Source organism: Scyliorhinus canicula, chromosome 2, assembly GCF_902713615.1.
Source record: "Scyliorhinus canicula chromosome 2, sScyCan1.1, whole genome shotgun sequence".
NCBI classification, from domain to species: Eukaryota; Metazoa; Chordata; class Chondrichthyes; order Carcharhiniformes; family Scyliorhinidae; genus Scyliorhinus; species Scyliorhinus canicula.
Window position 1 is genome coordinate 90,497,351 of NC_052147.1, and position 15,462 is coordinate 90,512,812.

Below are 15,462 nucleotides of genomic sequence, written 5' to 3' on the forward strand. Positions count from 1 at the left end.
ATGTTAGTTATAGTGAGGGGTGGTCTGTGCAGTGACAGTGAATGTTGGTGACAGTGAATGTTGGTGACGATGAATGTTAGTTATAGTGAGGGGTGGTCTATGTTGGTGACGGTGAATGTTGGTGACAGTGAATGTTGGTGACGATGAATGTTAGTTATAGTGAGGGGTGGTCTGTGCAGTGACAGTGAATGTTGGTGACGGTGAATGTTGGTGACAGTGAATGTTAGTTATAGCGAGGGGTGGTCTGTGCAGTGACGGTGAATGTTGGTGACGGTGAATGTTGGTGACGATGAATGTTAGTTATAGCGAGGGGTGGTCTGTGCAGTGACGGTGAATGTTGGTGACGGTGAATGTTGGTGACAGTGAATGTTAGTTATAGCGAGGGGTGGTCTGTGTCAGTGACGGTGAATGTTGGTGACGGTGAATGTTGGTGACGATGAATGTTAGTTATAGTGAGGGGTGGTCTGTGTCAGTGATGGTGAATGTTGGTGACGATGAATGTTAGTCATAGTGAGGGGTGGTCTGTGCAGTGACGGTGAATGTTGGTGATGGTGAATGTTGGTGACAGTGAATGTTAGTTATAGTGAGGGGTGGTCTATGTTGGTGACGATGAATGTTGGTGACGGTGAATGTTGGTGACGATGAATGTTAGTTATAGTGAGGGGTGGTCTATGTCGGTGACGGTGAATGTTGGTGACGGTGAATGTTGGTGACGATGAATGTTAGTTATAGTGAGGGGCGGTCTGTGTCAGTGACGGTGAATGTTGGTGACGGTGAATGTTGGTGACGATGAATGTTAGTTATAGTGAGGGGTGGTCTGTGCAGTGATGGTGAATGTTGGTGACGGTGAATGTTGGTGACAGTGAATGTTAGTTATAGTGAGGGGTGGTCTGTGTCAGTGATGGTGAATGTTGGTGACGATGAATGTTAGTTATAGCGAGGGGTGGTCTGTGTCGGTGACGGTGAATGTTGGTGACGGTGAATGTTGGTGACAGTGAATGTTGGTGACGATGAATGTTAGTTATAGTGAGGGGTGGTCTGTGTCAGTGACGGTGAATGTTGGTGACAGTGAATGTTAGTTATAGCGAGGGGTGGTCTGTGTCAGTGACGGTGAATGTTGGTGACAGTGAATGTTGGTGACGATGAATGTTAGTTATAGTGAGGGGTAGTCTGTGTCAGTGACGGTGAATGTTGGTGACGGTGAATGTTGGTGACAGTGAATGTTAGTTATAGTGAGGGGTGGTCTGTGTCAGTGACGGTGAATGTTGGTGATGGTGAATGTTGGTGACGATGAATGTTAGTTATAGTGAGGGGTGGTCTGTGTCAGTGACGGTGAATGTTGGTGACGGTGAATGTTGGTGACGGTGAATGTTGGTGACGGTGAATGTTAGTTATAGTGAGGGGTGGTCTGTGTCAGTGACGGTGAATGTTGGTGACGATGAATGTTGGTGACGATGAATGTTAGTTATAGTGAGGGGTGGTCTGTGTCGGTGACGGTGAATGTTGGTGACGATGAATGTTAGTTATAGTGAGGGGTGGTCTGTGTCGGTGACGGTGAATGTTGGTGACGATGAATGTTAGTTATAGTGAGGGGTGGTCTGTGTCAGTGACGGTGAATGTTGGTGACGGTGAATGTTGGTGACGGTGAATGTTGGTGACGGTGAATGTTAGTTATAGTGAGGGGTGGTCTGTGTCGGTGACGGTGAATGTTGGTGACGGTGAATGTTGGTGACAGTGAATGTTGGTGACAGTGAATGTTAGTTATAGTGAGGGGTGGTCTATGTCAGTGATGGTGAATGTTGGTGACAGTGAATGTTGGTGACGATGAATGTTAGTTATAGTGAGGGGTGGTCTGTGTCAGTGACGGTGAATGTTGGTGACAGTGAATGTTAGTTATAGTGAGGGGTGGTCTATGTCAGTGACGGTGAATGTTGGTGACGGTGAATGTTGGTGACAGTGAATGTTAGTTATAGTGAGGGGTAGTCTGTGCAGTGACGGTGAATGTTGGTGACTGTGAATGTTAGTTATAGCGAGGGGTAGTCTGTGCAGTGACGGTGAATGTTGGTGACGGTGAATGTTGGTGACAGTGAATGTTAGTTATAGCGAGGGGTGGTCTGTGCAGTGACAGTGAATGTTGGTGACGGTGAATGTTGGTGACAGTGAATGTTAGTTATAGCGAGGGGTAGTCTGTGCAGTGACGGTGAATGTTGGTGACGGTGAATGTTGGTGACAGTGAATGTTAGTTATAGCGAGGGGTGGTCTGTGTCAGTGACGGTGAATGTTGGTGACGGTGAATGTTGGTGACAGTGAATGTTAGTTATAGCGAGGGGTGGTCTGTGTCAGTGACGGTGAATGTTGGTGACGGTGAATGTTGGTGACAGTGAATGTTGGTGACGGTGAATGTTAGTTATAGTGAGGGGTGGTCTGTGTCAGTGACGGTGAATGTTGGTGACAGTGAATGTTGGTGACGGTGAATGTTAGTTATAGTGAGGGGTGGTCTGTGTCAGTGACGGTGAATGTTGGTGACGGTGAATGTTGGTGACGATGAATGTTAGTTATAGTGAGGGGTGGTCTGTGTCAGTGACGGTGAATGTTGGTGACGATGAATGTTAGTTATAGCGAGGGGTGGTCTGTGCAGTGACAGTGAATGTTGGTGACGGTGAATGTTGGTGACGATGAATGTTAGTTATAGTGAGGGGTGGTCTGTGTCAGTGACGGTGAATGTTGGTGACGGTGAATGTTGGTGACGATGAATGTTAGTCATAGCGAGGGGTGGTCTGTGCAGTGACGGTGAATGTTGGTGACGGTGAATGTTGGTGACGATGAATGTTAGTTATAGTGAGGGGTGGTCTGTGTCAGTGACGGTGAATGTTGGTGACTGTGAATATTGGTGACGATGAATGTTAGTTATAGTGAGGGGCGGTCTGTGTCAGTGACGGTGAATGTTGGTGACTGTGAATATTGGTGACGATGAATGTTAGTTATAGTGAGGGGTGGTCTATGTTGGTGATAATGAATGTTGTGACGTTGAAGGGCGCGGAATGTTGATGGTGATTATGGTGAGGGCTTGTTATATTGCCTTTGATGTGTTCTTCGGACAGCCCGTGCGTCTCGTAGCTCAGCGCTCTTCAGTGCTATTCAATGTGCTATTGATCCAAGCAAATCCCGAGGGAATGGGTTTTATTCCCTGCTCTATGCAAAGTTTTTACATTTCAGGTACAGCAGCGCTTCTGGAGCTGCGCATAACCTTTGCTGATTGGGGTGTGGAACTGTTGGGGTGTTGGCCAGGGTTCCTACATCTGATCACTATCAGTGACCTTTATAGGAAACCAATGTTTTTGTGAACTTTAGTTAAAGAAAAAACGGGGCCTGGCTCTCCCCTATTAGTGCATAGTATTCCTGGTAGAGTATGGATGTCTTACTTATAAGTTTATTAGTTATTCCTCAATATAATAGAGTTCAAATTGATGTACGCAGAGTATAAAGCATAGAGTGAAAATTATTATTTGGTTTCCAAATGGAAATTGAATAATTATTTGTCAATAAAATATTTGCAGGGCTCTGAGGAAATGGTGTGGGAGTGGACTAGCTGGGTTTATCACAGTGAAAGCTGGCATGGGTACGATAGGGTGAATGGCCTTTAGTGCTGTAACCATTCTGCGATCTATGACAAATACTCACAACAACAGCAGTTACATTAAAACTTACAAGTTTGCCGAGATATTTATTACAGTTCTCAGATCAAAGGGTTCATGACTGATGAGGCCCACTGAACCCTAACACCCTCTCTATTATATCTCTGTTGCCCATCAGCTTGAAAATTCACATGTTTATACATTGTCCAGTAGATGTGTATCATTAAGCACCGATGTACCTGAGCTGTGTTGTAGTGAGTGGATCAGGCTCCTTGCTCAATAACTTTGCCTCACTGTCCAGATTGATTATTCTTTCTAAAAATATAAATACTTCTTTGATAACATTTGTAAAAGTCCATTCCAAAACTTTTCAAATTGAATATTACAGAAAGTGCAATAAAATTCATATTTCTCCATAGACTAGTGTAATGGCAATACTCTTGAAATTTACAATATACATTCCATGTCAAACATACACTCCAAGGTCAAAAAAGATTTGAAATTTAATATCGCAGAAAGTTCAATTAAATTAAACTTTTCTTCATGCAACATGTCCGACTCTGAGATGCCTCAATACAATTTCAATACTCTTCATACTCACAATGTAGGGTTCTAAAGTTTCCAATCTCTAGGTGTACTATGACTGAAAGGCCTCAGGTAGTGAGCTTTCCCCGCTGCATCTCAGCAGCGGTGCCAGTCCCAACCTTTACTGCATCCCTCAGCACATCGTCCTGCACCTTGGAACATACCACTCTGGAACATTCGGCTGAGGACAATTCTTCGAACTCGAAGAGCAGCAGGTTTTTTGGCAGATCAGAGAGCACCATTGGCTGAATAGATGGTCCTCTAACCACAGTTGATGTTTGCCTCGATGTGAGTCGCTGGGATCAGCCGTGGAGCAGAGAGTCCTGCGTCACGGAGCTGCTCAGAGTGAACCTTGACAAAAACCACTCCATCTCTTTCTAGACCTTCTTTGCAAAGGCACATTCCAGAATGAGGTGACCGATAATGTGGTAACCTGACCACAAAAAGGTAGTTGAAAAGCTTTGTGAATAAAGTTAACTTTCTTTAATACATAAAAATAACGAAGTATAAAATACCATTTGGACTCAGAAATGGGAGCAACTAACTAAACATCAGAATAACAGTAACAGAATAGATTAGAACTAATGGCAGTTAAATACAAATTTGCAAATATGAATATACAAGTAACAACAACTAATGACATCACAGCACTTATTGATGACATCAGCAATTAATTTAAATAAGAAGATGCATAATAATAACAATCTACAACACTTCCCCCCCCCCCCCCCCCCCCGTTAAATTTTAATCCCTTTTATAGACAGAAATAGAATTAAACTAATGCCTTAATTATATGCCAATCTTTCAGGAGCTTTGCGACTATGCTGCGATCTTCACAGTACCATTGGTGACTCCATCAACTCTGGTGATGCTTGACTAAGTTCAGCATAATTTGTGGGCACAGGAATAGGTTGAGCATCTGTGCATGTGTGCCCCTCTCCTGAAGGAGAGGCCATTGGAAGGCCTGGTATAACAGGGCCACTTCTTGTTGACCTTCTAGACCTTCTTTGCAAAGGCACATTCCAGAAGGAGGTGACCGATAATGTGGTAACCTGACCACAAAAAGATTTCTTTCTACAGTATTGTGTTATCCGGAACTTTTGCTGTCACCGAGTCATGGCGTCGACAAATATTATCTTGGTGCCTGTGAACAACTCTTGCATTGTTCTATTTCACTACTATTTCACTGGACCACTTTGGTTAAAAAAAGCTCCAGGTAGCCAACGCTGGTTACTGCCAAAATTCCTGGTATAAACACGATCATTCAGGTTAAAATGTCTCTCCTTAGCATAATATCTCTGCTTTTCTTGTCTCCTTCCCACTTTTGCTTTGACATCTGGATGTAACAGATCCAGGTAAGACTTCATTCTTCTGCCCATCAGTAATTCAGCTGGATATATATTATTACTATGCCTGATAGTAATGTTGTCATGCTTTGTGTAAACACGCTACTCACTGGCTTCTTCCAGGATGATCTTTTATTTGATGCTGATTAATAATTGTAGTCTTCCAGTTCGAGCAAATACTTTATTGAGCAATGTTGATAAATTAACTGTAAGTTTGTTTTCTCTCCAGAGCTTAAACTAGACATTACATGAATTAGATTAAATAAGAAATGCTAGAGATAAGCTACCTGCGCTGACCTGTCCTTGTGTGCTTGTGATCACACGTCCCTGTTCTTGTGAAGAGGCGGATCTTGGCTTGAGTCTGACTATTTATACCTGTCTCTAGTGCTGCCCTCCAGTGATTAGGTGGCTGCTACATCTATACAGTAACCCCTTGTGTATGTATAGATATGCAGATCACTACAGGTGAGAGTCCCATAGTTATTTGTGGTGTGATACGGTATTGAAATAAGATAGTCCCTCTTCAATCCTTCCTACGATATTTGAACAGCTTTCTCTACCAAACCATTTGAAGCTGGATGAAAAGGTGCAGTACGCACATGGCGTATTCCATTCCATTGCATTCTTGGAACAACTCACTCGTAAATGTACCATTATCAGAAAGGAGGGAATCCAGTAACCCGAGTTGCAAAGGCTTGGCGTAGCTTCTCTATGGTGCTGGGAGCTTTAATGTTGCTAATGATGTATACTTCTAACCACTAGAATGTGCATCCATGATGACTAAAACCATAAGAACCATGAAAGGACCTGCAAAATCTACATGAAGTCTTGGCCAAGGATGATCAGGACACTCCCAAGGATGTAATTGTGCTCATGATTGCATCAACTTGTTAGATTGACATGGACAACAGGATTGCACTTTGTTCTCCAAATCCTGGTCAATATTAGGTCACCAAACATACGACCTGGCTAGACTTTTTACCTCGAGGGCAACATGTGGAGGGGATGAGACTCTGAACATGTAGGAAGGAACTGATGGTGAGGGTCTTTCTCACCACCAGCCAAGCTATGTCTTGCTGTCTGATTGCTAGTTCTGGTGATGAGACATTTTGCCAAATGATTTTGGCAGTCTCCTTAGGCGACAGGATCCAGCAACTCCTTTTCCCACAGAGCCTTTGGGATGTTTCACGTGGACCACTACCTGATGGACTTGTGGTCAAAGATGTTTTTGTGCAGAAGGGATATGAGGGATAGGTGGTACAGCAAGTTCCAACTGCTTGGTGCATTCTGCAGCAACATGGCCAGACCCATCCTTTATGACACTGAGGGGAGGTATTGTATGTAGCAATACTTGGTATTTACATACTGAGGGACCACACACTTCATGCAGCTGGACACAAGGATAAGGGCAATGTTGCATATTTTTTCCCCACATTATCTGCATATTTGCATATTGCGTCCCTGTAAACATGGTCCATTTTCAAACTCCAGATAAAGCAGAAGATGGCTCAGATGACCACCACAGTGCAAGAGCAAGGACTAGGCCAGACCTGTGCATGTACAGCAACACTGCGAGTACCTTGAACCTGATCACCATGTTTTTGCCTGCAATGGAGAATGAGCATTGCACCCATGTGCCCAGTTTTTTGTTTCACAATAGCTAATCACTCCTTCCAATTTTTGGCACATGACCCAGCCTGTCCAAATCATATCCCTAGTACCGTCAGGTAGATTAATGTGATGGTGAAGGGGGACAAAGGATCAGTTGGCCCAGTTCTCAAAAAACACTGCCTCTCTCTTGCCACAGTTTACCTTGGCTCCAGAGGCCGGTTTGAACTGGTCGTAGATGCTCATTGGCCTGCACACCAACAGTGGATCCAAGCAGAACATGTCCATGTGAAGGGAGGCTGTAACCTGGAATTGACATCCCTCTTAGAATTTACAGAATTTACCGTGCCGAATGAGGACATTCGGCCGATCGAGTCTGCACCAGCCCTTGGAAATAGCACCCCACTTAAGCCCACACCTGTAACCCAGTAACCCCCCCTCACCTTATTGGACTCTGAGGGCAATTTATCATGGCTAATCCACCTACCTGCACATCTTTGGACTGTGGGAGGAAACAGAGCACCCAGAGGAAACCCACGCAGACACGGGGAGAATGTGCAGACTCCGCACAGACAGTGACCCAAGCGGGAATTGAACCTGGGACCCTGATGCTGTGAAGCCATAGTGCTAACCACTATGCTCTCTGCAACTCTCTGTCATTACAAATGTTTTTTTTCAAAAGCACACTCCTCATTCCAGCACATCCATCCATGCCAAGTATTTTATGGCGTGGCCAGGGTGAAATATGGGTCAGTTGCTTTGGTAACGAGTTCAATAGCTTGTTAACTATTTATTGTAAAATGGCGGGTGGGCGAAGCTGACTTGAGGGCCTTTATGAAAGCTGAGTTCTAGCAGCAGAGGGAACAACTGTGAAAAGATCTCACCAAGGCCATTGAAGAAGCGGTGACGGCTGACTTCCAGTGACGGTGGGCGGGAGGCAGCTGCGCGTTGGAGGGCTCCCGTTCGGGAACGGCATTGTCGGGGATTGACGCCCGGTCCTAGGGGCAGCGAAGGCGGTGAAGGTCAGGAGAAAGCACAGGGAAGGGATATGTCGGGGTCCAGTAAGAAAACGGCTGTGAAAACAGCTGAAAGTTCGTCGGGGAGTAGAAAGGTCACTGTGGGGTCACCAAGGAAAATGGAGGCTGGAGCACCAGGGGAGGCCGCATTGCTTACGGCTGAAGAAATAACTAAGGTGATGGCTGCGGAATTCAAAAGGCAGTTTACAAAATACATGGAGACAATGAGGAAGGAGATGAGGGAGGTTTTGAGTGTTCTGGTGGAAGAGGCAATTTTCCCGGTGACGACGGCGTTGGCGAGCGCAATGGCCGAGGTGCGGGAGCAAGGGGAAGCGCTGAAGAAGTGGAGGTAACATTATTGCAGCATGGTGATCAACTTACGTCGATGGGGAAGGAGATGCGGAAGGTTGGAGGTGAACAAGGATCTACGAGGAAAATTGGAAGACCTGGAAAACAGGTCCAGGTGCCAGAATTTGAGATTGTGGGGCTGCCCGAAGGAGTTGAAGGGCCGAGACCGACTGAGTATTTTGCTGCGATGCTGGCGAAACTATTGGGGCAGGGGGAGGATCCCTCCCGGTATGAACTGGATCGGACTCATCGGTCGTGGAGGCCTGTACCAAAGGCGAGTGAGCCCACAAGGGTAGTGATTCTGTGCTTCCATAGGTACAGTGTGAAGGAGAAGGTCCTGTGCTGGGCCAAGCAGAAGCGGGTGGTGCAGTGGGCTGGAGCTGGTATACGTGTATACCAGGACTTTACGGTGGAGCTGGTGAGGAGGCGGGCTGCTTTTAATCGGGTGAAGAGGGCACTGTACATTAGCACGGTGCAATGCCGCATTGTATATCCAGCGAAGCTGAGGGTGACTTACAAGCTCAAGGACTTTTATTTTGGAACGGCGGAGGCAGCGGAGGAGTTTACGAAGGCAGAAGGACTGTGGCAGAACTGAGAAATTGAGAAATGGCCATGTGCCGACGTAACCTCATGACTGTATTTTCTTTTTTTGTTTGTTTGTTTCACTGCGTGCGGGCGTGTGGGCTAAAGGAGCCGGTGTTGTATATATTTGGACAAGGGAAGTGATGGGACTTTCAATCGAAGTGAGTGCTCTTTGGGGTGTAGGTGGATATGTGGGGTGTGTGTGCTAAAAGGGGATTTTTGGGCTTTCCTAGGGCCGGGCAAGGGGGAAAGGGACCTGGGCGGGGTCCTCCACGCAGGCCGGTCTAAGCCGGCCAGTGAACGGGAGTGAGGTGGGGGGAGGGGCTGCGGCCATCAGAGTCTGGCTGAACAGGATCCGAGTGATCTAGACGGAGAGGAAAGTTGGGGGGAAGGAACCGAGGTTGGGGGAAGGAGGTTTACCAGAGGCAGTGGACGGGAGGAGTTGGAGAGGAGTGGGGGGGGGGGGGGGGGTTTAAAACTCTTGGGTATCATGTACGGCAACCTTTCAGAGGTTGGACGGCGTTGAGTGTGTGTGTGTGTGTGTGTGTCTTGGGGGGGGGGGGGGGGGGGGGGGGGGTGGACTCTATGGTGACCATGGGTGGTCCCGGACTCCTTTTTTCTTTTTCTCCTTTGTCTTTTGTTCCCACCTTGGGAGGGTTTGTTTTATTGGATGCATATCTTGACAGGCGGGCCGTTTGGGGTGGTGGGAGGATGGGATCGTTGTTATTGTTAAGGGGATTGATTTTGTATTTGTTACCGTTTACTGTCTGTGGGTGGGGTGTAAATTTTGAAGGAAAATGTGAAAATGGAGAATAAAAACATTTATTTAAAAAAATGGCGGGTGGGCTTCCCACCATATTAGGGGGTCTGGGTTGGGGATTGGGTGAGCTTATGGAGGGCTTGCCACCCCTCGTATTTCACAGAGCTGGCCGGGGTTGGAGATCGATTGGAATGGGAGCACTCTGTGTTGTAGGCTGCTCAATGAAGCAGTTAGGCCGTGATGACATTTTGGTCATACAGATTGGTCAGCATTGTCAGGGGCATGTCTCAAATTATTTGTCCCTTCTGCGATAGCTGAAGCCTGGTGCCCCTATCCCAAGCCCCCAGGAGCTGATGGGCAAAATCCTCATCAAGAATAAGAAGAATCAGATGACCAATCAAAACAGCCAAGTGGGGCAGAGGAGGAAGAGCATCGGACAGGATCAGACAGAATTCATTCAGACAGGTACCGCTCCCTCTTTCAATGTGTGTGACAGGGCAACAATATGCTTCACATCCTTCACCATAACACAGCTATGCCTACAAACCTCACTGTGACACTGATAAACCCCGCACCATTGTAACACTCTGAAATAATAAGCCACATTCCTCAATGTAACACTGATATACCCCACACCCCTCACTGTAACACTGCTATACCCCACACCCCTCACTGTAACACTGCTATACCCCACACCCCTCACTGTAACACTGCTATACCCCACACTCCTCACTGTAACACTGCTATACCCCACACTCCTCACTGTAACACTGCTATACCCCACACTCCTCACTGTAACACTGATAAACCCCACACCCCTCACTGTAACACTGCTATACCCCACACTCCTCACTGTAACACTGATAAACCCCACACCCCTCACTGTAACACTGCTATACCCCACACTCTCACTGTAACACTGATATACCCCACACCCCTCACTGTAACACTGATATACCCCACACCCCTCACTATAACACTGCTATACCCCACACTCCTCACTGTAACACTGATAGACCCCACACCCCTCACTGTAACACTGCTATACCCCACACTCCTCACTGTAACACTGCTATACCCCACACTCCTCACTGTAACACTGATATACCCCACACCCCTCACTATAACACTGCTATACCCCACACCCCTCACTGTAACACTGATAGATCCCACACCCCTCACTGTAACACTGCTATACCCCACACTCCTCACTGTAACACTGATAAACCCCACACCATTGTAACACTCTGAAATAATAAGCCACATTCCTCAATGTAACACTGATATACCCCACAACCCTCACTGTAACACTGCTATACCCCACACTCCTCACTGTAACACTGATATACCCCACACTCCTCACTGTAACACTGCTATACCCCACACCCCTCACTGTAACACTGATATACCCCACACCCCTCACTATAACACTGCTATACCCCACACTCCTCACTGTAACACTGATAGACCCCACACCCCTCACTGTAACACTGCTATACCCCACACTCCTCACTGTAACACTGATATACCCCACACCCCTCACTGTGACACTGATATACCCCACACCCCTCACTGTGACACTGATATACCCCACACCCCTCACTGTGACACTGCTATACCCCACACCCCTCACTGTAACACTGCTATACCCCACACCCTTCACTGTGACACTGCTATACCCCACACCCCTCACTGTAACACTGCTATACCCCACACACCTCACTGTAACACTGATATACCCCACACCCCTCACTGTGACACTGATATACCCTCACTCCTCACTGTAACACAGCTATGCCGACAAACCTCACTGTGACACTGATAGACCCCGCACCATTGTAACACTCTGAAATAATAAGCCACATTCCTTACTGTGACACTGATATACCCCATGCTCCTCACTATAACACTGCTATACCCCACACCCCTCACTGTAACACTGCTATACCCCACACTCCTCACTGTAACACTGCTATACCCCACACTCCTCACTGTGACACTGATATACCCCACACCCCTCACTGTAACACTGATATACCCCACACCCCTCACTGTAACACTGCTATACCCCACACTCCTCACTATAACACTGCTATACCCCACACCCCTCACTGTAACACTGCTATACCCCACACTCCTCACTGTAACACTGCTATACCCCTCACTCCTCACTGTAACACTGCTATACCCCACACTCCTCACTGTAAAACTGATATACCCCACACCCATAGAACATAGAACATAGAACGATACAGCGCAGTACAGGCCCTTCGGCCCTCGATGTTGCACCGACATGGAAAAAAATCTAAAGGCCATCTAACCTACACCATGCCCTTATCATCCATATGCTTATCCAATAAATTTTTAAATGCCCTCAATGTTGGCGAGTTCACTACTGTTGCAGGTAGGGCATTCCACGGCCTCACCACTCTTTGCGTAAAAAACCCACCTCTGACCTCTGTCCTATATCTATTACCCCTCAATTTAAGGCTATGTCCCCTCGTGCTAGCCACCTCCATCCGCGGGAGAAGGCTCTCGCTGTCCACCCTATCTAACCCTCTGATCATTTTGTATGCCTCTATTAAGTCACCTCTTAACCTTCTTCTCTCTAACGAAAACAACCTCAAGTCCATCAGCCTTTCCTCATAAGATTTTCCCTCCATACCAGGCAACATCCTGGTAAATCTCCTCTGCACCCGTTCCAAAGCTTCCACGTCCTTCCTATAATGAGGCGACCAGAACTGTACGCAATACTCCAAATGCGGCCGTACTAGAGTTTTGTACAACTGCAACATGACCTCATGGCTCCGGAACTCAATCCCTCTACCAATAAAGGCCAACACACCATAGGCCTTCTTCACAACCCTATCAACCTGGGTGGCAACTTTCAGGGATCTATGTACATGGACACCGAGATCCCTCTGCTCATCCACACTACCAAGAATTTTACCATTAGCCAAATATTCCGCATTCCTGTTATTCTTTCCAAAGTGAATCACCTCACACTTTTCCACATTAAACTCCATTTGCCACCTCTCAGCCCAGCTCTGCAGCTTATCTATGTCCCTCTGTAACCTGCAACATCCTTCCGCACTGTCTACAACTCCACCGACTTTAGTGTCGTCTGCAAATTTACTCACCCATCCTTCTGCGCCCTCCTCTAGGTCATTTATAAAAATGACAAACAGCAACGGCCCCAAAACAGATCCTTGTGGTACACCACTCGTAACTGAACTCCATTCTGAACATTTCCCATCAACTACCACTCTCTGTCTTCTTTCAACTAGCCAATTTCTGATCCACATCTCTAAATCACCCTCAATCCCCAGCCTCCGTATTTTCTGCAATAGCCGACCGTGGGGAACCTTATCAAACGCTTTACTGAAATCCATATACACCACATCAACTGCTCTACCCTCGTCTACCTGTTCAGTCACCTTCTCAAAGAACTCGATAAGGTTTGTGAGGCATGACCTACCCTTCACAAAACCATGCTGACTATCCCTAATCATATTATTCCTATCTAGATGATTATAAATCGTATCTTTTATAATCCTCTCCAAGACCTTACCCACCACAGACGTTAGGCTCACCGGCCTATAGTTACCGGGGTTATCTCTACTCCCCTTCTTGAACAAAGGGACCACATTTGCTATCCTCCAGTCCTCTGGCACTCTTCCTGTAGCCAATGATGACCTAAAAATCAAAGCCAAAGGCTCAGCAATCTCTTCCCTGGCTTCCCAGAGAATCCTAGGATAAATCCCATCCGGCCCCGGGGACTTATCTATTTTCACCTTGTCCAGAATTGCCAACACTTCTTCCCTACGCACCTCAATGCCATCTATTCTAATAGCCTGGGTCTCAGCATTCTCCTCCACAAAATTATCTTTTTCTTGAGTGAATACTGACGAAAAGTATTCATTTAGTATCTCGCTTATCTCCTCAGCCTCCACACACAACTTCCCACCACTGTCCTTGACTGGCCCTACTCTTACCCTAGTCATTCTTTTATTCCTGACATACCTATAGAAAGCTTTTGGGTTTTCCTTGATCCTACCTGCCAAATACTTCTCATGTCCCCTCCTTGCTCGTCTCAGCTCTCTCTTTAGTTCCTTCCTCGCTTCCTTGTAACTATCAAGCGCCCCTCACTGTAACACTGCTATACCCCACACTCCTCACTGTAACACTGCTATACCCCACACTCCTCACTGTAACACTGCTATACCCCACACCCCTCACTGTAACACTGCTATACCCCACACACCTCACTGTAACACTGCTATACCCCACACTCCTCACTGTAACACTGATATACCCCACACCCCTCACTGTAACACTGCTATACCCCTCACTCCTCACTGTAACACTGCTATACCCCACACTCCTCACTGTAACACTGATATACCCCACACCCCTCACTGTAACACTGCTATACCCCACACTCCACACTGTAACACTGCTATACCCCACACCCCTCACTGTAACACTGCTATACCCCACACTCCTCACTGTAACACTGATATACCCCACACCCCTCACTGTAACACTGCTATACCCCACACCCCTCACTGTAACACTGCTATACCCCACACTCCTCACTGTAACACTGCTATACCCTACACTCCTCACTGTAACACTGCTATACCCCACACTCCTCACTGTAACACTGATATACCCCACACCCCTCACTGTAACACTGCTATACCCCACACCCCTTACTGTAACACTGCTATACCCCACACCCCTCACTGTAACACTGCTATACCCCTCACTGTAGCACTGATATACCCCACACCCCTCACTGTAACACTGATATACCCCACACCCCTCACTGTAACACTGCTATACCCCACACTCCTCACTGTAACACTGCTATACCCCACACCCCTCACTGTAACACTGCTATACCCCACACCCCTCACTGTAACACTGCTATACCCCACACCCCTCACTGTAACACTGATATACCCCACACCCCTCACTGTAACACTGATATACCCCACACCCCTCACTGTAAGACTGATATACTCCACCACCACTTTGTAACACAGATAAACCCAACAACCCTCACTGTAACATTGATATACTCCACACCCTTCACAGTAACACTGATATACCCCACACTCCTCACTGTAACATTGATATACTCCACACCTTTCACAGTGACACTGCTATACCCCACCCTCCTCACTGTAACATTGATATACCCCACACCCTTCACTATAACACTAATATACCCCACACTCCTCACTGTAACATTGATATACTCCACACCTTTCACAGTGACACTGATATACCCCACATTCCTCACTGTAACACTGATATACCCCACACTCCTCACTGTAACACTGCTATACCCCTCACTCCTCACTGTAACACTGCTATACCCCACACCCCTCACTGTAACACTGCTATACCCCACACCCCTCACTGTAACACTGCTATACCCCACACTCCTCACTGTAACACTGCTATACCCCACACCCCTCACTGTAACACTGCTATACCCCACACCCCTCACTGTAACACTGCTATACCCCACACTCCTCACTGTAACACTGCTATACCCCACACTCCTCACT

At 46.8% G+C, this 15,462-nt stretch overlaps 1 protein-coding gene across 3 annotated transcripts in view; it reads left to right on the forward strand.

Annotated features, from left to right (window-relative positions):
• LOC119956011 (1-phosphatidylinositol 4,5-bisphosphate phosphodiesterase beta-2-like) overlaps window positions 1-15,462 on the forward strand; it is a 177,018-nt gene that overhangs the window by 88,037 nt on the left and 73,519 nt on the right. For all 3 annotated transcript variants that reach the window (XM_038782709.1, XM_038782699.1, XM_038782718.1), the window contains exon 14: window positions 10,195-10,345. In XM_038782709.1, coding sequence (XP_038638637.1) covers window positions 10,195-10,345 — 151 coding nt within the window. The remainder of the gene's footprint in view (window positions 1-10,194; window positions 10,346-15,462) is intronic.